The sequence below is a fragment of the Notamacropus eugenii genome, chromosome 2, assembly GCF_028372415.1.
Source record: "Notamacropus eugenii isolate mMacEug1 chromosome 2, mMacEug1.pri_v2, whole genome shotgun sequence".
In the NCBI taxonomy this organism is placed as follows: domain Eukaryota; kingdom Metazoa; phylum Chordata; class Mammalia; order Diprotodontia; family Macropodidae; genus Notamacropus; species Notamacropus eugenii.
This window is the reverse complement of record NC_092873.1, coordinates 522094861-522122055: the sequence shown is the minus strand read 5'-3', so window position 1 is coordinate 522122055 and position 27195 is coordinate 522094861. Positions and strand designations below refer to the sequence as shown.

General features: G+C 40.8%; 1 protein-coding gene across 8 annotated transcripts in view; it reads right to left on the bottom strand.

Annotated features, from left to right (window-relative positions):
* NFIA (nuclear factor I A) overlaps positions 1 to 27195 on the bottom strand; it is a 455027-nt gene that overhangs the window by 138678 nt on the left and 289154 nt on the right. For all 8 annotated transcript variants that reach the window (XM_072649683.1, XM_072649684.1, XM_072649685.1 and 5 more), the window contains exon 4: positions 3163 to 3237. In XM_072649683.1, coding sequence (XP_072505784.1) covers positions 3163 to 3237 — 75 coding nt within the window. The remainder of the gene's footprint in view (positions 1 to 3162; positions 3238 to 27195) is intronic.

Below are 27195 nucleotides of genomic sequence, written 5' to 3'. Positions count from 1 at the left end.
GGGCATGCTGTTCTCCATGTTATTATCAAGAGGTGGGTTTGACTGAGTCCTGGATAAGTCAGTAGGATGCAAAACCAAAGACAAAACTGAGCTGTAGGGAGCTCAAAACATCAATGTCAGGGTCCTAGAACCAACTTAAACAAGCCAGAACATTTCTCTGTGCTGCCTCAGGCCAGTATTCCTGTTAGCTCACTGCTAGGAGTACCCCCTTGAAGAAGGCATCCACACCAGCCCAGGCTGGGGCCTCTGGGTCATACCCTTCCTCCCATCATTTCACTACAAGAGATATATCCATCAGATTGGGAACTGACTTTGGGAGGATGCTGGGGAAGCACTTAGGTTCCCTATTCCTCATTCCTGATATCTGGTCAGACCATGCAACTTATCCCCCAAAGGAAAAACCAAAACAAAGCAAAAACAGCAAAGGCCACGGTGTGAACCAAACTCGTTCTATTTTGTTAGCTTTTTTCTATTAATTAGGCTCTACACTGAGCAGTCCTGGGAGGTTTTTTTCTTTTAAAGGCAAACTATATGAGGAAAAAAACAGCATAAAACTGAGCTTTGGAGTCCTGAGTTCAAATCTGATTACTGCTTGCGAGACCTTGATCAAGTCACTTTCCCTCTCTAACCCTGTCTTTGCCTCAGTCTCCTCATCTTCAGCGTTTTTCCCTTATATCATATTGCCTATCTTATCTGTAAAATGGAGGTGACAATGACATTTGCTACTTTAAGTATATGACAGTATGAGCTCTATGCCATATAATAATGACCACGGGAAAGTCCCTTAACCTCTGGGGGCCTCAGTTTCCTCATCTGTAAAACAAGGGAGTTGGACCAGATGGCTTCTGAGGTCCTTTATTGCTCTAGACTTTGATCCTGTCATGCTTTAGTCTTAACCTGGCTCCTAGGCATCCCACATGCCCCCACCCCAGAAGGAGAATAAGTAGGAATCCTCATTTATCCTTCAGTCACCTTCCCCTGCTGCCCCTGAGCTCCTCAGATCACTGTCATCCACAATTGCATCCCATCTCCCTCCTCCCTGCCTGGCCATCTGTGCACTACCTTTACTAGTCCTCCAGTCCCCAAAGATCCACCATCTTGGCCCTGGTTGAGAGTAAGTCAAATATCAGAGAGGGCAGGATCGAGGCTCATCAGTGAGACTGAGGATGGTCAAAGGCAACGTTAGACCAGAGCATCGGGGTCCTGTCTGCAGTCAGTGAAGCGGAGACAGGAATTCTATATTAAGCTGGGAAGTAAACAAGTGAACAATAGAGGGCTTCCTTTCTCGTGGGACTATACATTCAGAGCAAGAACAGAGATTCCATCTAGCACAGCCCCTGGATTTGGCAGATGAAGAAATGTATGAAAGTGACTTGTCAAAGGTAACAAGATGACAAGTTGTTGAAGCAGGACTTCAAGCGCTCTGATGTCAGACCTCGACCTTTAACCACTACGCTGCAGGATCTCTCCTCTTGAATTATTCCACGTCCTTGACACAGGCCCTGAAAATCATCCTTCTCTTTGTCTCCCAGTCCCTCGTGTAGCAATGTGACTATTTCTACATTTATTTCTCTATTCTATTTTTTGCTTTTTTTTAATGCAACCAAAGTCACATTCCTAGCACCTTTAATAAAGCGTCTAGACTAACATCTAAATCTTAGTTCTCAGGGCCTAAGTGACGCTGAGTAAGCAGTAGCTGCATTTTGCCTGGCTCCTTTGGGCATCCAAAATGGCATGCTGAACAAGGGCTGGACTCCTGGATTTATCTGTCCCCTCTTTGGAGCAAGTGGGACTGATGAATTATGGGTATGGATGTATTTATTCACTTTTCTTACAGAAAGGAAGGAAATTCCAAGGAAGCAAAGGAAAGCTGTCCCAACAACTTAAGCTCTCCCACAGTAACATGGGCTCCTGCTCATGGAAATCAGACCCTTCTTTCTCTTCCTCCCATCCCCCCTTCCCTATACACACTGCAGGTCTTCATGATAAGGGGAGGAAACCACTGGTCAGGTTGGGTTGGGCTAGATAGACTCCCCAGTTCCCTCTCAGCTCTGAGGTTCTGGGATTCCCTGATCCAAACTATACAGTTCTTTCAATTGAGAGCAATCCGTAAGTTAAACATCAAGCACTTAGTAAGCACCTTCTATATACCAGGCATTGGGATTACAGAGATAATATAAAGGAATAAAGTAAAGGCTGGATGAAAGGGTGTGCGTGTGCATGTGTGTGTGTGTGTATGTGTGTGTGTGTGTGTGTGTGTGTGTCCCAATGTCATGCTTGGGCTATCTGGATTATGGTGCAGCAGATGTCCAATGGATGCACTTTTGGATCAGAGGAATAGGGGATGACTAGCACTCTGAATCCCCCATTGTTAGTGAGTATTGGCAGACTGGTGATGATCTTCTAACAGGGGGCATTCATGCTGTGAGCAGTATCACTCCTTAAAGGTCAAAACTAAATCTTTTTACAAAGCAGAATGTTTCAGGAATTGGAGAAAGCTACCAGATTTACCCCACTGCCCACTTTAAATGAGGGAACTGGAGAGGCCATTAATCTCAGAGGATCATAGAGCTAGTGCTGAAAGTACCTTACAGGTCACCTGGTACAACCTTCTTTTGTTTCAGATGAGAACACTGAGGCTAAGAAACAGTGGTTAAGTAACTTGACAAACTCAAGGTCATGGATGAAGACCTAAGCGAGGCAACGTCTAGAGTGAGAGACTTGGAATCAGGAAGACATGAGATTGAATCCTACCTCAGACACTTACTAGCTGTGTGACCCTGGGCAAGCCACTTAACCTCTGCCTGCCTCAGTTTCCTCAAGAGTAAAATTGAAATTGGTAATAACATGTACTACCCAGGGCCATTAAAATGGGAGAATATTTGTAAAGTGCCTTGTAATCTGTAAATGCTAGCTGTTATTACTCACTGTCATTCAACATACCACACAGCCTCTCTAATTAGGATTTCAGTTCTTTCCCAGGACTCCCATCAACATAGCATTTAACTTTTCCTGGTTTAAATTCTTGGCTGTCATGGGACAGCATTCTTCCAAAGGATCTAGAGTGAATTTGGAAAGTTTTGAGGATTCCTGGGGGTACAGGTATTGAATTAGTCCAAAGCCAGCAGACATGGGTACAAAATAAAGGGAAAGGATACTTACTCTGGGACACTCTGACTAGCTCGGTCACACTGAAAACCCCCGATGTGACGAAACTGTCTTGGAAGCCCAAATGTCCTAGAGGAAAAAAAAAAGACGAGAACATGTCATAAACAGGAGGGCTGTGGGTAACCCTGGACACCCTGACCGTCCATGGCAGTTTCACAATGATCAAAGATGTGAACAAGACCTCGTTTCCGACTGAGCCTGAATTATTGTTTATGTGGGAGGGCTCAGGCAGAAAAACCCACGGAGGATGTCTTGTGGTTAAGTCTGCAGGTTATGGTAAGTGAACATGACCCAGCAGCAACAGGACGATTTTTGTAATGGTAAAGAAATTCAACAGGAAACGTGAAACAAAGGCCCATTTCAAGAAATGGTTACCTTGGATGACCTCTGGTGACTTAACAATGGGAAAGAAAGCATCGTATGTCGGGAAGGGGATAGGACAGCTCAGTCCTATAATTGTTTTAAACAGGATTCTCTAAAGAAACATCTGATCGAGATTATCTACCCATTCATTCAAATGAAACTAGCCTTAAAGATGTGCTGTTCATTTTCTGAGGCTGGGGTGGAGAGAGGGGGGAACTGGGAAACAGCAGCTGCCGAAAAAAATAAAGAAATAAGCTCAAACCCTCCAACTTTAAAACTCATGGGTTTTTTCCCTTTCCCCCACATATATATCTATATATCTATATATATGATATTTACTATTATTTTTCAGTAACAATTGGTTCCTTAATTTTTTTAAATATTTCCACTTAAAGATAAAATAAATGTTTATTCCAAATTTTTTTTGACTGTATTTGCTCCAGACCTCGAGTTTTCTAATTTCCTATAACTTATCTGTTATCTCACTTCATGTTAGGAATATTGTAGAACAAAACAGGTTTTGAATGACAAGAGAATGTGTGAGATGCTGAATCGTAAACTCAAGCTCGATTCTGATCTACAAGTGTTGGGACTGTATCTATCTCTCACGACCCACGAATATGGTTACAAGTTATACCTATGCCCCTGGAAGATTGTCTTCAGTGCCCATTTTTGAACTCAAGGTCAGAGGAGAGTCTTCCAACATTCTTAAAAGAAACATAAATATCACAATTGCCTAATAGGATAAGCAGCAGGTAATTTCAGGGTAACTTGATAAAAGGTGCCCACATATAATGTAAACTTCTTGAGTCCAGGGGCTATTTTTAAAAATTGTATCAGTGCCTGGCAGAGTTGGCACTTAATTAATTTTTAATACATTTTAACATTTTATTCGTGCCTTTTGTCTTTAAATCACAATCATTTTAGGGAGAAAAAAAGCTGCTTCCCCTTCCTCTATACTGAACCCATCTTTGGAATAAGGAAAAATAAACAAAAATACCCAATACAGTGAACAGAACTGACAATGTCTACACAACATTCTGTCCCCATCCTCTGCCTTTCCGCCATAAGGAGGAAAGAATATGTTTCATCATCTGTTCTCTGAGACTATCGCAGATTTTAAGGTTACTCAGATTTTAGCTTCCTTTTAGTGACTTTTTTCATTGACATTGCTGCAGTCATATCATTCTTTGGGTTCTACTTAATTTACTCTGTATCAATTCCAACAAGTCTTCTCTTGTTTCTCTAATAACTCGATTCCTTATATCTCATTGCAAATCATATTCCATTATCTATCTATATCACTGTTTCCCTTCTCTCCCACCCCAACACACTTATTCCACTGTGGACGGGCATCCATTTTGTTTCCATTTCTTTACCCAGAGAAATGTTGCCAAAAATACTTTGGTAGAAACTAGATCATTCCATGCCTTTGATGCGTTCAAGGTATAATGGGACCCATTAGCCAAAGGGTATGAAGAGTTTAGCTATTTTTATTTATTTACTTTGCATAATTCCAAATTGATATCAGGAAGAACTGGGTCAATCCACAATCCTGCAGACACTATTCCGCATCTCTCTTTTCACAGCTTCCCAATTATTGACCATTCCTATTTCCTGTGATCTTTGCCAGTGTGCAGGATGTCAAGTAACACATCAGAGTGATCTTCATTCATCCTTCTACTACTATTAATTATTTCTAATGGTCATTTATAGCTTATAATTCCTGCACTGAAAACTGTTTTGAACCCCCATAAACTTTGGTGACTGCCACAATGGTTTCTGGTATTAAATATTTGTATCAATTCCCTGTATGTCTTGGATATCAAACTTCTAACAGAGATACTGGATAAAAATTTGTCTTCCTACCCTATAATCAATGTCATTCTCTTATTAATTTTCACTGATTTGGGAATTTTAATTTTATGAAGGTGAAATTGTTTTATTTATCTCTACTAGTATTTCCAACCCTGTTTGGTGAAGAATTTTCTGCTTAGTAAGAGTTATTCTATAAGGTGATCTCTTACATTCTAAAGAGTCTTTATCAAACTCAACTGAATAATAGTTAATAATAGATAAATAATAGATATTTTAAAAAATGCTAGTTTATGACAACATTATCCAATTAATTTTTGTGCCTTTCTAGGAGGTCTAACTAACATAAGCAGAGTATATATACATCAATAAAACATCCAGTAATCAGTATTTACTAACTCTGGAAAGAGAAGCAATTATCATGTTTTGGGGAAGCTATAAATGGATCTGCCTTAAAAAATAGTTATTTGTTTTTTATACAGTTTACCTTCACTCTAAGTCTAGAGCCTGGACTTCTGATTTCTCACTAGGATAGGGAACTTCCATATGAGGAAGCCCTCTCTACCACTGCGAGTTGGTGCCTTTTATAGCCTGTCGTCGTGAGTTGCCTGGATCCTGAGGAGTTGGAGATACAGTCAGTACAAGTGAGATATGGGACTAGCACTGGTCCTCCTGTCTCGGAGGTCGGCTCTCTGTTCACTCACACCATACTGATGCCTCTTTCTATTCTTCTACTTTATAGGAAGACTTTCCTTGGAATTTGAAAGAAAATTTTCATATATTTTCACATCTAAAACCTAGAGGCTCATTTTATTAGAAAATCCACTGTGTGTGTGTGTGTGTGTGTGTGTGTGTGTGTGTGTGTGTATGTTTAGTTAAGCAGGTAATTTCCTTTTGTAAAACCAACAATTCCATTCTGTGGGGCTATGCTGTCAGTTGAATCATACAAAAACCAACTCAGGTTGTGCAACTTCTGTTTGACTTATATCTAGTAAGGGCCAGAGGCATCAGCCACCGGATTAAGAGAGCTGAGAAGGAGGAATTTCTCAAACTAAGTTTTGGCACCATGGGACCAAAAAGGGCCTGCTTAGTGGGGCCCAGCGAGCTTCAGCCCGCGCCAAGCCCATAGGCCCTCACAAAGGAATCTGGCCACAATTTATGTTAAGAGTTTGACTTAGAACACAGAGCCACATAATAGCAAGGAAATTCATCGTGAAGGCTGAAAATCCCAGGCTGATCTCTGGCTTTTGCTCATCTGCGTTTACATTCACTGGCTGCGTGCTGGCGCATGTTCTCCCTAGAAGGCCTTAAATCTTTGAAATTCCTTATTTTAAGGTGGACCTATCGGAGATGGAGTTTCTGAGGATGGTAGACTGTACAAAGGGGAGGCCCTTTTCATCACTGAGAGCTGTGTGATGAACAGATTTGGAATAAATTTATTTTTTTAGATAAAAACTAACATTTCTAGAGGATGTTGAGAAGAAGCAGTAGGCCAAATGAGGAGAGGGCCAACCTTGCCTCAGTTTTCTTAACTGTCAAGTGAAGATAATAACAGCCTCTAGCTCCCAGGACCATGATGAAGATAAAACGAAATAATAATTGCAAAGCACTCTGAGAAGCTTAAAGACTCACAGCAAAGCTAGCTCTCAGAATTATTGTTTTGTTATTTAAGGATGGAGATGGGTTAGAAATGTGTTTTCCATGGTGGAGGGCATTTCTTCTCTCACTTTCTCTAGAAATTAGCCCCAGAGAGATGCCTGAGGCACTGACAGTGATTTGCCCAGGTTCACAAATTTCTTCTTTGTCACAAGCTGGACTTGAACACAGGTCTTCCTAACTCTGAGTCCAAATTTTTACCTTTCCTTATTATTACTGTCATTTTTGCCATGATCATTTATGTCCCATCTCTGACCCACACTGATTGTTTGATCTTGGGAGAGTCACTGACCATCTTGGTGCTCTGGGCAACTCTCTGAGACTGTTACAGAGAAGCTGCTGACTTGTATCAGTAGGATTTTTCTCTATACATATCAAAGAAAGCACATGCCCAGATCCTTTCCTCAATGATTACTTTTTTTTAAAGCTCCAAACAGAAAGTCTCTTTAAAAAGATGTGAGGAGATGACGTGATGACAGCAGATCTGTGGATGTCTTCTGGTCATATGGCACAGCCCAACAATCTGGACTCCTTTCCATTGGCACAGGATCCTAGAAGAAAAGTCCCCTGCTTTATAGACACCAATGCTCCTCTAAGTGGCCAGGAAGCCAGGATGGCACCTTCTGCTTATTATTCAGCAAACAGGAACATGAAGATGCCGGCAAACAAAATGAAACCCAAGGAGTAGCACAGGACCTGCCAAGATGTGGCCACCGTAATTACTAAGAAGACCTGAGCGGATTAATATTTCATTCTCAGGAACAATAACTAAATCATAAAAATGCCTTTTTGGGAAACAAGCCCCCAATCTAGAGGCGCTATTTGATTGTTGAGCAAGTCAAAGAAGGGTTTGTCTTCTCCTCCCCCAAATGGAAAATTTCACTAATTCCAAATTCCAACCTTAGGTGAGCATTAAAAAGCTTCTCAGTGGGAAGGCTGATTAGATATTCTGAGTGCCCACCCAGTTGGCTTTTCCAATAATGCTTCAAAGAAATACAGGCAAAACACATACTTTGGTTAAGTATATCGTACAGGGAAGTCGGATTGCTAAATGATCTGGTTCTCACCCCAATTCTGAACCTACTGTTCAAAAGCATTTGGGTAGGTGATTGAAAATGAGGGAGAGATCCTTTTTCATTTAATTTAAAGTGACTCAAAAAAGCCCAGTTCATTCACTGAAGTCGTGTTCAACAGGGCCCCAATTAGAGAACAGATTTCAATCCTCCTGATTTAGTCATCCTTACTGGAGGGTGGGGGGACAGAGAGAAACAAGGATTTTCTTAGAGAGGTGAGAATATAAAGAGTCATGTACTTTGATGAGTGTTTAGTAAAAGGAGCTAGCTTCCTTTATCCTTGATGATATCAGCTGTTATTATGGAAAATGCCATTCATTTCAGGCAGAGATTGTACATTTATCCACCTTTTCTAAAAGGCAAGAAAGGAAAAAGTTGAATTTACCTAGGGACTGGTAACCTTGTAAGGTATGCGAAGGTCAGGGAAACTTCCTCCCTCCTTCTCTCCCTCCCTCCCTCTTTCTCTCTCTCTCTCTCCCCCCTCTCTTTCTCCCCACCTAGATCTCCTGCCTTCTTTTTCCTTCTAACTGTACGGATGAAACAAAGTCAGTTTTATAAATGAGAATGTGAATTTGGCATCTGTAAGTGATATGCTCCTTCTCTAGTTGGAGAACAAGGCATTCTCCACAATACTGTCCATCCTCACAATATTAACTGATGTCACAAAACTACAATTAGAAAGAAGACTTGGGACCATGAAGTGTTATAAGAGTTTTGCAGTTGGGGTTCATGACATTTGCACAAAGCTATATCCTTCCTCTCTCCTCATCCACCCAATAAAGGTCCCTTACTTAGCAAAAGCTAGGAACGTCCTCGTTGGTCACCTCCACTTTTTGGCTTCTTCATGACAATTCAAATCCCACCTTCTGCAGTAGGAGGCCCTTCTTCATCCTCGACCTTTCCACCCTCCCCTCAACCCCAGTGTCCTTAAGATTGTTTTCCATTTACTCTGTCTATATCTTATATCTACACAATTATTTTTGTGTTGTCTCCTCTGTTAGAATGGGAGCTTCCTCAGGGCAGTGGTTGTTTTTGACTCTCTCTTTCCTATAGTGCCAGGCACATAAGCAATTTCTTAACACATGGCTTTTGATGACCTGACAAGGAATTTTTTATTTGATCCTTGAAGTAATGGGGAGCTACTGTCTGATGTTAAAAGGAGTTGACTTATTGGATATAAAAGAGAATTTTAGAATCATACAACTCGGAAAAGGTCATTTAATAATTTCTCAGTGCTACAAGCAACTTTGAGACTATAAATTCTAAATAGGTTCCTGATAAAGATTGGTGGAGGGAGTTCCCACACTGGAAATACCCCATAAAGATGAAATTGTAGAAAAGAAAACCCACTGTAGATATAGATATATAAATTCCTATCCATTTTCCACACATGATCAGCATTCATAATGATCAAAGAAAAGTCAATGTTTTCTTCTCACTCTAATGCCTGACAGTTTGCACTATTTGCACTGTGAGACCATCAGGTCTTACAGACTTACCTATTCTTGGGAACTTCTTCCTTGGGAACAGAATAGGGATAGACACATCCCAAAAACAGGTAATGAGGTAATGAGGGTGGGCTGTTTGGGAGTCAATTGGGGATATCAGAAATCCATTAGCTTCAATGATAGTTGGCATTCTCAGGATGACTGGCTATGACTGTAAATGAAAGCTCTATCTGCCATATTGGAGAGGACCTGGCTGGGAAACAACGCTAACTGAAGACCATGGCCCTTAAGGCAGCAGAGCTTTAATGATCCCCAAATATATCCAGCGGGTGTCATGGGAGACTCACAAACTGGCCAGACTGCTTTGTATAGCTCCACATTTCAGAGACCCGAGGATGGCTGCCCTACTTCTTCCATCTCCCTGGATACACTACTCAGAGCTGGATATACAATTGCCTTCCTTACAAATTCAGCTGAAGGGCCGCTTCACTAGTTATTGCCCTTCTTCTCCTCCCCATCCTGAAATTACACTCTCTTAATCATGTACACACACACACACACACACACACACACACACACAGTATTTAATTACTATGTTGTGTTCTTCACCAATAGAATATAAGCTCCTTGAGGGCAGGAGTAGTTTCCTTTTGCCTTCATATCCTCAGTACTGAGGACAACACATGATTCTCCCTGTACTTTTTTTTTTTTTTTTACTTTTGTTATTTGTTTATTTTATTTCAATTTTTAGTTTTTTCTGCCCTGATTGGGTGAGCTGGGACAGGCCCTTATTAAGTAGTTAGTAATCTGTGAGAATCTTTATAAAATGTCGCTTGTCATTCGTGTGTCTCATTTGAATAGCTTTGTATTTGGGGATGCTTGTAATATACAGGCTTATTAGCAATGGAAGGTCCGGGCTCTCCCTCAAGACTTTTAATTTGGGAACTTTATGTAGCAGACAATAAATTCTTTTGAATTGAATTAAAGCATACTAATAAATACCTGGTCCCTTTACCTGGGTCAGTTAGGTGGCAAAGTAGGTAGAGAGTCAAGAGGACCTGAGTTCAAATCTGGCCTCAGACACTGACTGGCTGTGTCCAACTGAGCAAATCACTTAAACTCTGTTTGCCTCAGTTTTTTTCATGTGTAAAATGGGGAAAATAGTAACACCTTCCTCTTTCAAAGTTGTTGTGAAAAATAAAAGAAATAATATCTGTAAGGCATTTTGCAAACCCTGAATATAAATGCCAGTCATTTTGTCACTAGTAATAGAAGGGGTAGTAGTATCTTGCATATTGTATTGGGGCACTACACTTTAGAAAGGACTGACACATTGGTGCATGCTACAAAAAGGATTCTAAGAGGCAAAGATCAAGAGGAAGTAAATTCAAGATGAAGGTTTGGTTTGTGAGGATAAGAGGAAAAGAAAATTAAATACCAAGTTCAGGATGTAGCGAGTCATCTGGTTTGGGCATATGGACTTGAAGATGTCAACAGGAGATGTCATGAGGACGTTAGGAGGCATGAGACTTAGGAGTCAGGAAGACCTGGGTTCAAATCTTGTTTTCAACCCCTGGGTAAATCACTTAATCTCTTTCATCATCAGTTCCCTCATCCAAAAAATGGAATAATAACAGCATTGAGTTGCAGACTTTACGAGCACTTTGCTGTCCTTAAATTATCATATAAACGTTAGCTGCTATTATTTGACATGAAGGTTGGGGTGTTCAGTAGATTATCAGAGAGGAGAGACTGAAGCTCAGGAATAAGATGAGGGCTGGATATATAAATTTGAGAATGAAGTGTACAGAGATGATTATTGAACCTACAGAAGTGGGTGAGACCCCTAGCAGATGCTTGATTGAAGCTTGGCACAAAAATGGACAGAGAGCAGCGTGCTGGTTCTGGGTTTGGGATGATCTGAAGAAATCTCACCAAGCAGGAAGCTGGGTCAAAGCCTGATCAGAAACGGAAGGGACAGCAAGATGGAATGAAATCAAAGTGGTTATCTTGGTGTGAATGGCAAGACCAAGAAGCTGGACAAAAGGATAAAACTGTTAATTGCAGGCTCAAGGCTGCTCCTCAAAGGGAGGAAAATTAGGCCAGAGAAGGCAGGAGAACAGTGGAGGATGGAGGGATTCAAGTTTATACTGAGGACAGAGAGCAGGCTGATGAGGCAGAGGGAGAATCTCAGAGTTCAAAAATCACAGACCTGGCATTGGCATACCTGGTCTTTCTTCCCTACAAGAATTAAAGGATCATGGATTAAAGGTTAGTAGGGTCTTCAGACGTTATCCGGTCTAAACTTCTCCATTTAAAGATAAAACAAATAAGGTCAAGGAGGGGAAATGGCTTTCCTGTCAATGACTACACCATGGCAGTGTCCTCTGATTCCAATGAAAATGCTCTAACACATCCCTCATCCTAACTCCTTAAGGGCAGGGTTTGCATCCTATCCAACTTTGTATCCCATGCAGTGCCTAGCATATGGTCTCAGGCTCAATTAATGTTTGTTGAATGAAGAAAGGAATACTCTTCTCATCTGCTCATAGTCAGAAATACAAGAGGTAACAGAAGCTTTGAGGAATTCCTCTTTATGTCCAACCTATGGGAAAAGAGGGCAGTGAACCATATCTATATAGTGAGTTAAGGTCCAGGCAGCCTAACCAAGGTAGGCTTACAGTTTGAAAAGCCCATTTGGAGGTTTTCTGTATTTAGTCAGTAACTATTCACCAATAATAACTCATTTGTGAGGTACCCTTTTTCCCAAGAACCCTGGAAAGGAGACAGTACAAGTACTTATTCTGTCCATTACACAGAGGAAGACACTGAGACTCTTAGGGGAAGGGACTTGTCCAAATGTTGCCCAGCTAGTATGTATCTAAGGGGTCATTCCAAACAAAGTTTACTGATGACAGAGCCAGATACTGTGACATGCTCATCAAGATGTATAGGAAAGAAAGATGGGATGAATCTAATGAATCCAAATATCTCCATCTACCAGGCTTTGCCCGTCATTCTGTTATCCATAATGTTAATAAGGGAAGAATATTTGATTAAACCAGCACCAATCATCCAATGACTCAACATAAACAGAGCAAACAAAGATAATTACAGGATCATAGATCTAGAGTTACAAGGGACCTTGGAGGTTCTTGAGCGCCTCCCATTGACAGAGGCAAAAAGAAGCAAGTCCTATGGCTAGTATCTAAGTATAGACTTTGAATCCAATTCTTTCTGACCGCAAGTCCAGTGTCCTATCCACTCAGCCACACTGCCTGTGACCTTCATGGATCTTATCAGTAATGAGTATTTCTTTCAACCATGGAGACTGCAAACCATCTACGAATGCCTATCTTGTGCAACCCATGTCTGAATCCTCCCCCAAACCTGCCAGAAGGTCCCTTCAATGGACTGTTGGACTTATTTTACAGCTCTTGACATTGAATGGAAAACAATGCAGACTGTGGGCTATCCCTCTAGATATTTCATCATGACCTCCCTGAGTCTCCTCTATACCACATGACCCTAGTTCCTTAGTTTTGTCACGGAGACAAAGCATCAGCATGTAATCCTAAATTTTCTTGTTTCACTTGGGATATTAGAAATTGTCCCTTTTTCTTTTAAACTTCTACTTGCAGAAGCTAGCCATTTTTTAAACAGGCCTGCCCCTCGACATGCTAAAACCCAAGACTTCATTAATCTCAAGCTGGAAGCACCTTTAGAGGTCATCCAGTAGAGTCTTTCATTTACCAAAAGAGGGAGCTGAGGTCTGGACATAGTAAGAGCCTTGTCCCTGTCACACTGTAAGTATCAGAGAAGGATTCTGAACCTTTGTCTCCACATCCAGGATTATTTCCAGGGCATTGTCTCACCTCCATTTGGCTCAAGCTCAGAGAAAAGTATGACTCAGGGATTAGAAAATGACTCATGCAATTAAAAATAAAGCTTGTGCTCAATTTAAAGAGGAAGTTCATATACAATTAGGCTAACAAAAAGTATTTTTTAACTCAATGGTAATGTTTTTCTAAAAATTATTTTGTATGATTGGGTTGTAAAAAAATATATATTAAGAAATAGAAGGATGAAGGAGAAAGGGGAAAACGATACACACCCCACAGCTATAATGATGTAAACACCAATACCCAAAGGCAGTCACATCAGGATGAACTGTAATGAACAATTTTGGTCCCAGAGAACTGAAATACACTTTCTTCCTCTCAGTGGAGAACTAAGGTGGGAACTACAGGTGTGGAATGTTATATACACAGTCAGCTGTCTTTGTTTAAGTATATCATTGTTGATGTTTTATTTCATTGTTGTTTCAGAGGGGAATCAAGGAAAAGTGACTATAATACAAAAACAAAAGTCAATAACTTTTTTTAATGCAAAATAAAAAGGATCCTACTGAAAGAATACAAGCTATTTTTCTTGCTTTAATTGGACCTTAATGAAATTGATGTGTTTCAAATGAACCTTTTCTTTAATTAAAAAGCATTTACAGTGGATTTCATAGCTTCCAGTGTTCCCCTGAATTGGGGATTCTCTAACATTTGGCCAGGCACAAGCCTGTCAATCTGCAGATGGACCAGCTCACCTGTGAATGAATGAATTTTTATCTACATAGGAGAAGGACAGAAAAGGAAGAAGGTAACTTACCATCTCTGACTCAATGGGAAACTGATCATTTTACATGAAACAGACATGAAGTCCCTGCCTGGTCACTTAGACAATCAAAGAGAGAAAGCCTTGCTTTCCCTATTCATACTCTTTCAGCACGAATTTATTGGTACTGCGATGTGAGCCATGCAATATAAGGGTAGAAAGGAAAACACCTGGAGGTCAGGTAATTGACTTCCTGAATCTTAAGGAGGCTCTGATTCTGAGTCATCACCAAATACACAACATAAATTGGGTATGGGATAAAGATAGCTTATCCCAAAGACCACAGATTTAGAAAGATTTACATTCTTCAAGGGCACCCAGTCCAAATCCATCTCCCATTTTACAGAGGAGAAAACTTAGACACAGAGGAGTTAAAATGACTTGCCCACTGGTCACAAAGGCAACGTCAGAGGATCAAAGAACTTGGTGGTATACAATATCTTTGTGGTAATTCATTTCAACTCTCTTTTATACTTGAGAAATCTGAAGCCCAGATAGGTTCCGATCAAAAAGGTAGTAAGTGGCAGGGACAGAGTAGGAACCTAGGTCCTCTGACTCTCAATCTGATATTTGCTCCCCTCTACCAGCTTGCTTCCTGCACATAAAGGGATGGCCACCATTTCCCCTCAAGTTTATGGAGTATACTTAAAAAAAATCAGTGGTTACAAATTGCCAGGTGCATGATCTAGGTTTGTTTTTTTTTTCCTCTCCCAGAATGCGAGTGAAAATGGATAAGATTTAAAAGTACAAAATACAAAAAACCATTTTGAGCTACTTAGCATTGGCTACAGTGGCTGCCACTTTTTTGTTTAAAAAATTAGTGGTTGTTAGCTATAATTAGCAATGAATGTGATATCTTACACATATACTACTCTCTTAATAAGTGTCAACTGAATAGATACTTCACTATATCCATTGCCTTAGATTATAATTAATTAACAAGTATTTTTTAAGCTCCTACTGTGCACTAGGTACAGGAGTGGGAGCTGAAAATACAAACACAAAGAAGGAAACCGTCCCTATACAGAGGGGCCCACATTCCAAGATAGCAAGGGGATATGTGGATACACAGAATCAATTGGAGTGGATAGATACACACATTTACCAAATGGTTAAGGTATTTGGGAAGGAGAATACTTGTACTTAGTAAGATTAGAAAAAGCATGCAGAAGGTGATATCTAAGCTCCATCTTAAAGGAAGGGATTATGAGGGAGAGAGGCAAGAAATAAAGCACATAATAGAAAAAGATAAAAAGAAATTTCTCCAAAAGAGCTATACTAGGTACCAAATCCTGTCCATCAGACAGTTGAGAGATATGCTTGCCTAGCATTCACACCAAGTTTTAAAAGACACAACCGAAAATTCTTTGTGGTATACCACAGATTGAATTAGACCAGTTGTAGCCTTCAGGCACCTGGAGGATCCCTGAGACCCTTTCAGGGGTGCATGAGGCTAAAATTATGTTCATAATAAAACTAAGGTGATTTGCTTATTAAATATTCCCTGCCTTTTTTTTCAGCTCCATATCTGCGCAAGGCTGGATTTTTTTTCATATACTTCAACCAAAACGACATATCACAACAGATTGAAAGCAGAAGCAGATATGAGAATCCAGCTGTCTTCTATTAAGCCAATTTGCAAAAAAATATGTAAAACAATGCCAGTCTTCTCACTAAGTTTTTTTTTTGTTTTGGAAAATAGAGTTATTTTTCATAAAAATATGTTTTTGTGTTAACATGTAATGGGTTCATTATTGTTATTTTAAGATAATAAATAAGTATATTGAACATTTATTCATTTTAATTTCTAATACAGTAAATATTGATAGCTATAACCCACATACACAAAAGCTCTTTGTGGGGTTCTCAATAATTTTTAAGAGTGCAAAAGCGTCCCAAGACCAAAAAGTTTGAGAACCGCTGAATTAGATCAGTCATGTCATGTTAAGGACAATGGATGAACACTTTTAAGACTCTAAAATCATGTAATACAATTCTAGGCTCAATCTTTCTTGTTGGGAAAAAAGTCGGATGGGGGTGATTGAAAGAGAAAAGGGCCAATATTTGACAACAGAAATCAGTGTCACCTTTTAACTGCCATGGTCATGGATGACTGCCCTTTGACCCTGGGAGATTATGGGGGATTTCAATGACAACAGCTGGAAGTGAGCATGTGTGAATAGAGAACACAGATCTGAGGCATCCTACAAAAGGGCCCACAATCCCTCCCCAGATCCGAGTGTTGATTTGAAATTGTTTCCTGGTCTTGGCTTAATAGAGCGTGATAATGAAAGTTTCTTTAACCCTTCCAGCCTACAAGAGCATCAGCAGGTCCCTTCCACCCCAAGCATGCCTGATGTTCAAATCCACATGTCTGCATTTCTCATGTGGCTCTGGAAAATGTACATTTTCCGTGTGACTTTTTCTCAGGCAAGAATGCAAATTAGATCTCTGAAACGTTCAAGGAGACCCAAAGGTCCTGCCAAATGTTTTTGCCCACTCTTTATTTCCTCTTCAAATGGACAAAACCACTTTTTGTCTATCTTCTGCCATTCACTATCAACATACCATATTTTTTCCCCTTCTTCATTTAATGACTCATATACATTGTCCATTTTCTAATGCATAGATGTGTGTGTGTGTGTGTGTGTTTCTTTCAAAGGAACATAAGAGATAAAGTCATCAGATAGGAGATCTAGAGCCAGAATTGCATCTGAGGTCATCAAATTTAACTTCTCCACTTTACAGATGTGGAAACATAAGCACAGAGGCTAAAAAACTTGACCAAGTCACATAGTAAGGTCACTGCAAGGTCACTACAATAAGTAGCAGAGCCAAGATTTGAACTCAGGTCTCCTAAATCCATTGAAAATACTATTTTCATTGTATTATGCTGAGGCTTTTTTTAAAAAATAAAGTTTATGAATTCAATTCATTGATTTTTTTTTTAACCTCCCAAATTCTCCACATTGGATTTCTCACAAAATTAGGAAGCTACCACAGAATTGCTGAAAACGTCTTGAATGTGACTCATTTCAGGTGTCCTACAGATATCTGGGGACAGATATATTCTTTATTGCCAGGGTTGGCTAACTGGTCTAGTTTCATCAACATATTAGTAACCTCTTAGTGGGCCAATGGTTTTCCCTTAGGTGCAAAAAAACATGTGAGTAAGTCCCAGACTTCCTGAGCTCACTTCCCTCAACCACAAACTGAGGGGAGTGAACTGGATGACCTTGAAGTTTCCTTTCATCTCTAAGGTTATTAGGGTTCTATGTCTTGGGCCAAGGTACTCGTGTGATCTTGAGCAAATCTCTTCATGTCCTTGGCCTACAGTTTCTCCATCTATAAAATGAGGAAGGTGGATCAGACTCCCTGAGGTCCTTTGCATCTCTAGAGCTAGGATCCCACGCACATCAAGTTTCAGTGTTATGAAAGTTTCTAATACCAAGCTCCCTTACTCATAAAACCACTGCTTTCTGGGGGTGTCCTTGACACACTGGGCAGGAGAGGTCATGACTCTGGGCTCATTTGCTCCTCTCTCAGGAAGGATTTCTGCTGGTGACAGGGATACTGGAGACGTGTTCCAGAAAGCTGACCCAATTTCCACTGAAGCTAGGGCATGGCTAAGCTAGTCCCTCCAGGTGTCAGCTTGCAACCAAGGGCTCGGACTTCCAAGATTGAATTTGTCTTAATATCAGGGTGTGAATGGTCACCGTATGGAAACTTCCCTATAGGGACAAAAAAATGAGCTTTATCTCAGCTATCCATATGGCTGCCTTTCATCTACTTTCTATACATCTTGGATGCACCTTTAATTTGCATGTTGTCTCCACATTAGAATGTGAGCTCCAAGGGAGAGAAGACAGTGTTTTTCCCTTTTTCCTTTTTATCCAAAGTGCTTACTTAGCACAGTGACTGGTGTGTAGTATATGTTTGTCTGATTGGTTGATTGGCTGGTTAGTCATTCAGGTTCACCTGAAGATTGCCTATGACGCTGAGTTCACTACCTCATATAGCAGAGTACTTAATTTGAGGGCAGTCCTAATTAGGGATTTTTTTTAAATGAATGGTATAGGTATCTTTTGCTTTTACATAACTCTCATTACTCAGTATATATTTCTCTTCTCTCTTCCCCCAGAGAACAGAATAAAAAGAAAGAAGAAAAACAGTTCAGTCAAACTAACAAAAACACCCAGTCTAAAAGTAAAGGCAATATTGTAATATCCATAGGACACCACTCCCCCTTTCCCTTTTGCAAAGAAGGGAGAGAAGTCCATTTTTTCATCCCTTCTCCAAGACTAAGGCTGGCCATTATAATTATTCCCTGGTTCTACTAAAATTTGGGTTGCTTCAGATTATCTAAGTCTTCTCACGCTTCTCTGAATTCTTCAGTAACATCGTATTACATTCATGTTCTACAACTTATCTAGCCATTCTTCCAGTGATGGGTATTTACTTTGTTTCCAAGTCTTTGCTACTGCAAAAGCTGAGTCTTCTAGTTGTTACAAAGTGCTTTCATGTTTCAGCAGATATGTGTCTCCTTCCACCCACTGCTCCTCTGAGAACCAGTTATATTATGTCCCCCAAATATACCTGATTTTTCCTTGGTTGGAAAAATATATTTGTCAAGGTGCTGCTTAGAATTTAAATATCAATACCATTTATTAAAGTCCAGCATTATGGGTAACAGAATTTGAAGTATCTTAAACTGGTTACAGTTGTTAGAATCTGAATCCTGCCTACATGTTAAAAATAGATGGAATATCGTTAGAAATTGCTGAGCTCCTCTGCCTAGGAGCAGTTATAGCATGTGAAGGGTGTGTATAAATCCAATTTCTGTCAATCCAGTTATATCCTGGATACGCTGGGGGAGCTGACTATTTAAAGGACCCTGTGGAGAATCTCTGGAAACAATGAAAAATCTTTTGTAAAACAAATCAACCTATAATTTACCTGTTTTGTAAGTTCAGGTTTTTGTGCACGTGTTGTTCCTTAAAGTCAAACACACCCAAAGATTCGGAGAACCACTGCTGGGCTAGGTGAGGCATGATTTTAGAAATTATTTATGGTGAGCTATCTTGCAGAGTGAGGAGAAAAAACACCAGGACAGGAAGTGACTTGTCCAAAGTCATACAGTGAAAGTGGAATCATAATTTAAGTCTTCTGACTCCAGTCTGAGAATCTGCTCTACTTTTTGATCACTATGGTGGCATTTCTGTTAATTAGCTATTCATTCTGGATTCAAGGAAGCATGGCATGATGACTGGAGTCAGGAAAATCTGGATTCATATCCTACCCCTGCCACTTGTTAGCTGAGGGCCAGTCACTTTGGGAAGTTTCAGGTGCCTCATCTACAAAATGGGGGTGATAATATTACCCAAAGGAGGCATCTTACAGAATTGTTAGGAAGCTCAAATGAGATAATGTCTCCAAAATGCTTTCCAAACCTTGAAGCACTGTGGCAGCTGTTTTTCTTATGATATAGCATAATATTTCCTTTAGTCTTAAAGCCAAGGCTAAAACACATTGTTGAAAGATCACCATTGACTTCCCATTCCTTGTTCTTCTCCCTTCCAGCTAGATGATATGTTGCACTGTCTGTCATTGGAACCTAACTACAGAGGGTGCCACGAAATAGTTGCCTAATCAATTGATCAACAAAAATTCATTAAGCACCTATTGTGTGCTAAATCCTGGTGATATAAATATAGAGAATGAAATAAATGTAGAGAATTAGAAATAATTCTAATGGAGCTGACATGGTATCAGGGAAGTTATGAAATACATAAGTAAATATATACCAAATAAACAGAAGAATAAATACACAGTACCGTTAGCCCTACACCCCAAAGAGATCAGATAAAGAAAAGGAAAAGAGTAAATGTACAAAAATATTTACAGTTGATCTTTTTTTGGTGTTAAAGAACTGGAAACTGCGCAAATGTCCATCCATTGGGGAACGATTAAACAAAGTATGGTACACTATTGTGTTGTAAGAGATGGTGACATGGTACCAGGGAAGGCTACAGACACGTACCTAAATATATGCTCAACGAACTATAAAAAGAAGAAATACAATCAAAAACAGCGCTGTACAAAGGAATAACATTGAAAGACTTAAGATCTCGATCAGCAATATGGCTGACCACAATTCCAGGCCATTCAGGAAGAAAAATGCTCCATAGCTCCCATCAGAGAGGTAAGGGATCAAACGTGCAGAAGGAGACGCACATTTTTGGATACAGTTCTGTCTAACTCTGCGTATTGGTTGTTACAAGAGTTTTATTTTTCTTTTCTTCAGGGGAAGAGTTGGAGGGAGAACAAATAAATACTTATTAGTAAAATAAAGTCTAATTTAAGAAAATACAAGTACTTTGACACTCAGGTAATTCACTTCATCTCCCTGACAAAATAGGGAGTGACCCTCCATGACCCAAAAGGTCATGATGGATCAAGGAGGCAAAATGTGACCTACATTTTTGGACGTAGCCAACCTGGGACTTTGTTGCTTGATGACGTCTTTTGTTACAGAGGTTTTCTTTCTTTCTTTTTTCCTCCCAAAGAGGCTGGGGAAGAGAAGAGCAGAGTGGGGAGCTGGGACTTTTTAAATGAGAAAACAAAAGGAATCAGAGACAAGCAGCTGAAAGTTAAGTGGTGAATTCATTCATTAAATACTTTACACGAAAAACAAGTCAAACATAATAGAGATGCTAAAATGTATGTGGAAATAAAAGTTAATTATATTTTCTGTTTCCTAAGTTCCAAATAAAAATAAAATACAACGGACATTTGTTTAAAAGAAAAGAAAAATTAAGGGTTTTCATTAAATGGTCTCTACCTCTCAGGTCCCTTCTAATATTGGAACTGAAAGTTAGTCTTCCAAATCTAAAATTCTCTCATTAAATAAATATGTAACACTCTCTTATTAAACAATATTTATAGAGTTGCCAACAATTATTTATTATGCACCAATTCTGCTGGTTGGGAGGGGAGGTAGGAGGAACCTTAGGATAAAACACTATTACACAAGATGACGAGATAAGAGCATCAGTGACGGGCAAAACCAACTACTCTGGGACCAATCACTCCACGCAAAACCTCACACTGGAGGCTACTGGAAGTAAAAAGGAAACCCAATTCCTGTCCATTGTGAAGACCCCACCTGTCATGTTGCTTCAGCTAAATGGGAATTCCTGGCAGCCAGGAAGCAGAGGAGTGGGGTGGAAAGGAGAGGCGCTATTGATCCAAAGGCCCCGGGTTCCAGTTGAGCCTTGTCCATTGCTTTCCGACCAACTTCATCCCATGTCACATGCATCTTGCCCCCTTTCCAAATCTAGAAGCATGTGCTGTCTTTCCCAAGGAGCTATGATGTAAGCTCTGTGAGGGGAGGGATCAATCATTCTTGGCCTCATTTTTATCCCTAGTATTTAGCATACTGTCCAACACATAGAAAGAACTTGACTTTTTTTTATTCATTCATTCATTTCACTTTGGACAAAATCATATGCAGTCCTTGGACTTCAGTTTCCTCTCCACACAATGAAAGGGTTAAATCTGATGGCCTGTGAAGTCCTTTCTTCAGCTCTTTATCTATAATCCTATTATCTTATTTTTCCCTGATATCTTATATTTAGGCTTAAGATTTTGAGCCTAAAATCATAAATGTGAGGAAACTTAGGGCCACAAAAGGGCAGTGATTTACCCAAGGTCATACAGTAGTGAGTGTCTGAGTTGGGTCATGAATCCAGGTCTTCCTACACCCTTCACACTAAGGCCTTACCAATTTCTTGGTCTTTAGGTGCTAATACTGCAGGTGAGATACAAGATAGGTTGAATCTACTTGACTGTAAGCCCCCTGAGGACAAGGATTGTGATTTGTTGTTTTATTGTGTTTATTGCTTTTTGCATTTCCAATAACAGAGCACTGGGTTTATCCAATATACCTCACTGGCTCTTTTTGTGAGAGCTCAAGAACGACTTGTTTAATGAATGGATCATTTGATATTATTTCCTTCAGCCATGTCAACTAGAAACTTCTAGAGATGAGAAAACATGTATTGTAGATTCCATGTATTGTGTAGATTCTAGTACCGTAAAGAGATGCTAAAAATATGAAATGAAATGACCAAGTCCAGCCTGAAATCAGCATACATTCTTGCCCACTGGAGGTACGCTGGGGGCAGGTAGAAGAGTTTCAGTTCTGCCAGGAATACAAGGGGTGCTAAGGAAAGGTGGACAACTTTCAACATCTTTACAACCAGCCCCAGATTCAAACCCAGGTCTCGGTGTCTTGGCTGCTAGTTTGAGAATCAGGTCAGTTCCTTTCTCCCTCTCAGCCTCTTCCCTTGGCCATGGGATTATTTATCGACTATCTGTCATTTCTCCAGGAACAGAAGCCAAAGGTGGCTCACTAGTGCTGGCTTCATCTCCTCCTCTCCAAGAAGGGTCCCCCTGAGCCCAGCCATCCATAAACCTGCCAATATCCGGGGGAGAAAACTCTGTGTGCGTACGTGTGTGCATCTACAGGGGTGTGTGTGTACGTGTGCATGACTGAAGTGTATAACTCCTTCTACCCCATCAAGAACCCATACTGTGAAAAGTACTTTCAAATCAGGAGGAGGCTTCTAAGTGGCACAGAAATAACAATTCCTCTCCTCCCCCATTAAAATAAGAACCATAGCTTCATAGAGCAGGAAGGGGTTTCAACAGCCCTCTGGTCTAACCTGTGCCCCTCCCCCAATAAGACTGTCCATTACAACCCAGTTGACCTAGGATTAAAAATACAGCATGTACAATCTTAAATCACCTAATCCACAAGTAGGAGACAGATAATTCAACGTAACACTATTATAAAACTAGATTTTGTTGTAATAACAAAGTTAACTATTTCTTTTGGCTGCAGGTTACATAGAAGTCCCAGCTGTTTGATGACGATGATGATGATTTCCAAACCCTCACTGGTTTCTTCCCTTTGCTCTCTCTACTTTAGTTCTTCATGAAGCAGCTAAAATCATTTTTAAAAGGTCAGGTCTAACTGTGCCACTGCCATGGTCAAAAAACTTCCAGGATCCCTTCTGCCCCAGGACAAAACATACACTCAATCGACCCTCAATTTTATTGAGCTCTTATGATTAGCTGGGGAAACAAAGAAAAAGCAAGAGATATTCCCTGATCTCAAGAAGCTTATGCTCTGATGAGAGAGAACATGCAACAAAATATTCAGGCACCTTCTCAATGGGACTCCAAGCTAACTTTTCCAGCTTTCTTTCATATTATTCCCAAACTGCAGTATTTGTCATTCCTTGAATTCTATGATGCCATTTTCCTCCTCTGTGCATCTGCATAGACTGTGCCCTATACCTGGCATGTCCTGCCCCCATCTTCACATTTAGAATCTTTGTCTTTCTTCAAGGCTTAGATCAGGTACTACTTCCTCTGTGTAGCCTTCTCTAATGGTCTCAGAGGAATTATTCAGAACCTCAGCTGGGCTCTCCTTCCTCAAGCACTCAACTCTACTTCATCCCATTCCATCCAACGGACATTTGTCAGGAATCTCTCTCTGCCCTGTATCATCAGACCCACTTTGTATTAGACCAATACAGACTCCCACCCCCTCTGTCCAGTGCCTAGTGTTCGTGTCTTCTCTCACCCTCATTTTGTTGTATCTGGGTTGTATGGACATTTCAAGGTCTCTCTAAATGGAGTCTCTCTAACCTCCCTGAGAACAGGGGCTATTCCACTTTTGTCTTTGTATTGCTATAGCCTAGCACAGTGCCTGGCACATAGTGGGAGCATTAGACAAGCTTGTTGATTGGCAGTTGACTGGCCACATTTTGAAGATAGTAAAATTTAAAGCTGGGAGGGCCCTCAAGGATCATTTGTTACCGGGGGCCTCTTGGTCAGTCTGATGAAGTCTATAGATTACCTCTTCAAATAATGGTTTTCAATGCATAAAATAAGATATATAGGATTACAAAGGAACAGAAGTGCTTGGGCTTTATAAAATACTATGCAGATAGCATTGTACTATACTATGCATACAGATATCGTTTAATCCTTAAAACAATCTTGGGAGGTAGGTGTTATTCTTAACCCCATTTGACAGAGCAGAACACTAAGGTTGAGAGATGGTAAGTGACTTGGTCAAGATCACATGGCTAGTAAGCATGTGAGTCTGGATTTGAACTCAGGTCTTTCTGACTCCAGGCCCAGGCTGCTATTCACTGGGTCATCTCAGTGCCCAGATAACCAATTATACTGAAACACAATTATCAAAATATTAAAAACAAGTTCATAGACCCCAGGTGGATGATTCCCAATCCATTGCTTCATTTTACAGAAGAGGAAACTGAGGTACAGACGAAGGCAGTGACTTGTCCCAGTGTCACAAGCAGCCATGCTGGGTTGGACCTCAGGGTGAATGGAATCCTACACATGCTGGTAAAATGCTTCTCGAATCTTAAAGCTATTTATTCTTACGCTTTTGATTACAGGTTTTATGACTCCAAACTCTATGTTCCTCCCCCCACACAATACCACATAGCAATAGTACATACTTTCTTTTCAGCCTGACCACAGCTGCGAGACCTTAGAATGTGGCCACCGGCCCAGCCCACTCCAAGGCTCTCCAGAACACAAAGGGACGAGTATTTCACCTGAGAGATGTATTATGTGTCTTGACTGAGGCCCTCCAGCTGGGTCTAAGCCTCCCTGTCCTTAGTAAACCTCTCTGGGCAGCCTCACTCATTCAGAACAAAAGCCTGTGAACACACACAGAGGCTCCCATGGAACCGAGCGGGCACTTGGGGCCTGCGGCCCTTTGATGTGTGCGCCTTCTAGGGGAGGACAAACAACACAGAAGCGCCACCCAAATTCCTAACTTTGGCGTTTCTGGGGGTGCTTTGGCTGAAGAATTCTCCGAGTCGTCGAGGGCTTAGAAACCAAACCTTTGCAAAAACAAACCTTGCTAAGAGCTGTTCTCTCTTCTCTCTCAGAAGGCTGAAACCTAGAGTAAGCCAGCGAGTGAGGGAGTGAGTGAGCAAGCTTAGGAGCGGGGAGGAGAGGACCCAGCCAGGAACACAGGCTTACACTGCCCAGTCCACAAGTGGCCAACCTAGAACTGGGTGAAGTTCCTGGATAAAGTCCTTTGGGCACCAGGCGGCTCATGGCTCATGGATGGTAGGAGGAAAGGACCTGAGCATCAGAGTCTTAGAGCTGAAAGGGACCCTAGTGGCTACCTAGTTCAATCCCTTCATTTTACAGATGAGGAAACTGAGGCAAGGAGCTGCTGATTTGCTCAGGGTCAATGCTAGTAGGTATCTGAAGCTGCATTTGATTTCAAACCCAGCAGAGAAATAGCCAGGGAGACAGAGTATCCTGGAAAAACAAGGAAAGTAATAGCAATTTTTCAGATTTCTTTGAACGGTATTTCCCCCAGATTTAAAGATGTTATTAATGACATAAATTGTCTGAAACATACATGATATGTACTCATGCACAAAGGACTTGGGATTTTCTTCAGAGAGGAGAAATACCAAGGTGCAGTAGATTTATTGGGGATTTTGGAGTCCGAATGGCCTGGATTCAAATCCTGCCTCAGTACAGCTGTATGGCCCTGAACAATTCACTCAACCTCCCCTAGACTCAGTTTCCTCATCTGTAAAAGGAGGGGGTGGGATTAAATAGGCACTAAGCTCCTTTCCAACTTCAGGTTCTAATCATCTGATGACTAGTTCCTGGAAGGAAATGCACATTCTATTCTTTTTCTCTTTCTGCAACACTCTTCAAAACTTATTCTAAGCTATTGTTGCTTACTTGCAGTTTAAATTTTTAAAGACGATAACTTTTGACTCCCGGGTTGCGCGAGTAGACTCATCCTCCATCCGGCTGAGCTCCAGAAGAGTGTAATGGTCTGTCAGGGAGGCAAATTCATTACCAGGAAGATAACATCATCCTACCCCTAACGCCCACTTCACAGCAAGGCGCTCTTTTTTCTCAATGATGCTAGAGCATCATTTGGTCTCCTGGGAGCCATTGGGTCCTGACATGCTACCAACAACAACAACGGCAGACATTTTTATGGAAGGTGATGGTCTATATTTCCTGCCTCTGGACAAAGAATGACTCCCAGCTCAAATTCACATCCATCAGTTTTTACTAGATAAAGCAAGGTGTATCTCACCCAAAGAAGCTTGAGTAGAGAAAGGTCTGCTAGTCATTGGCCAATAAGCATTTACTAAGCGCCTACTATGTGCTAATAAGTAAGTTCTGGGGATGCAAAGAAAGGCAAAACAGTATCTGCCTTTCAAGAAACTCTCAAAGATCTAAGTCATCAGAAAAGCAGAGCGTGTGACTCAGTTGCCTCATTTTTTCCATGGGGAGTAGAGGAACTAGTTGGTTAATAAATACTTATTAATCACCTACTTCATGCCAGGCCCTGTGCTAAGAGCCAGGGAGAAACATTCAAATAGAAACACAGAAGGCCACCGTCTTCATGGAGTTTATAATCTAATGGTGAAAGATCAGATACAAGAGGAAGTTGAAAAGTGGGGAGTGGGGAGGGGCTGCAGAGCCCCTGGGGGACCTGCATAGAGGCAAAGAGTTTCCTCACTGAGTGTCACCTACCTAAATAAAGTCACAGCTTTAAAAAACTGTTCTGTTTTGTTCCCTGACCTGAATGCATTATTTCGTTAGCAGCTAATAGGCAGTGAGAAAACTCCTCTACCAATGTAGATGTTCACTGGCTCAGCATCTCTGAGAGAGTTCCTATTCTGAGACTCTGCTTTGGGCAAGGAAAGGTTAAGTAACACTTTGCCCAGGGAGACCCAGCTAGGATGTCTCAGAGGTCAGGCTTGGTTGGCGTCATCCGAATTCCAAGGTCAACTCTTCGGCTACTACTCCATTCTGTCAGTCAATCAAGCAACGATCAAGCAAGAACCATTTATCAAACTTTTACTGGGTTAAGCACCCATGCTACAAAGAGAAAGTGAACATAGCTCTGCCTT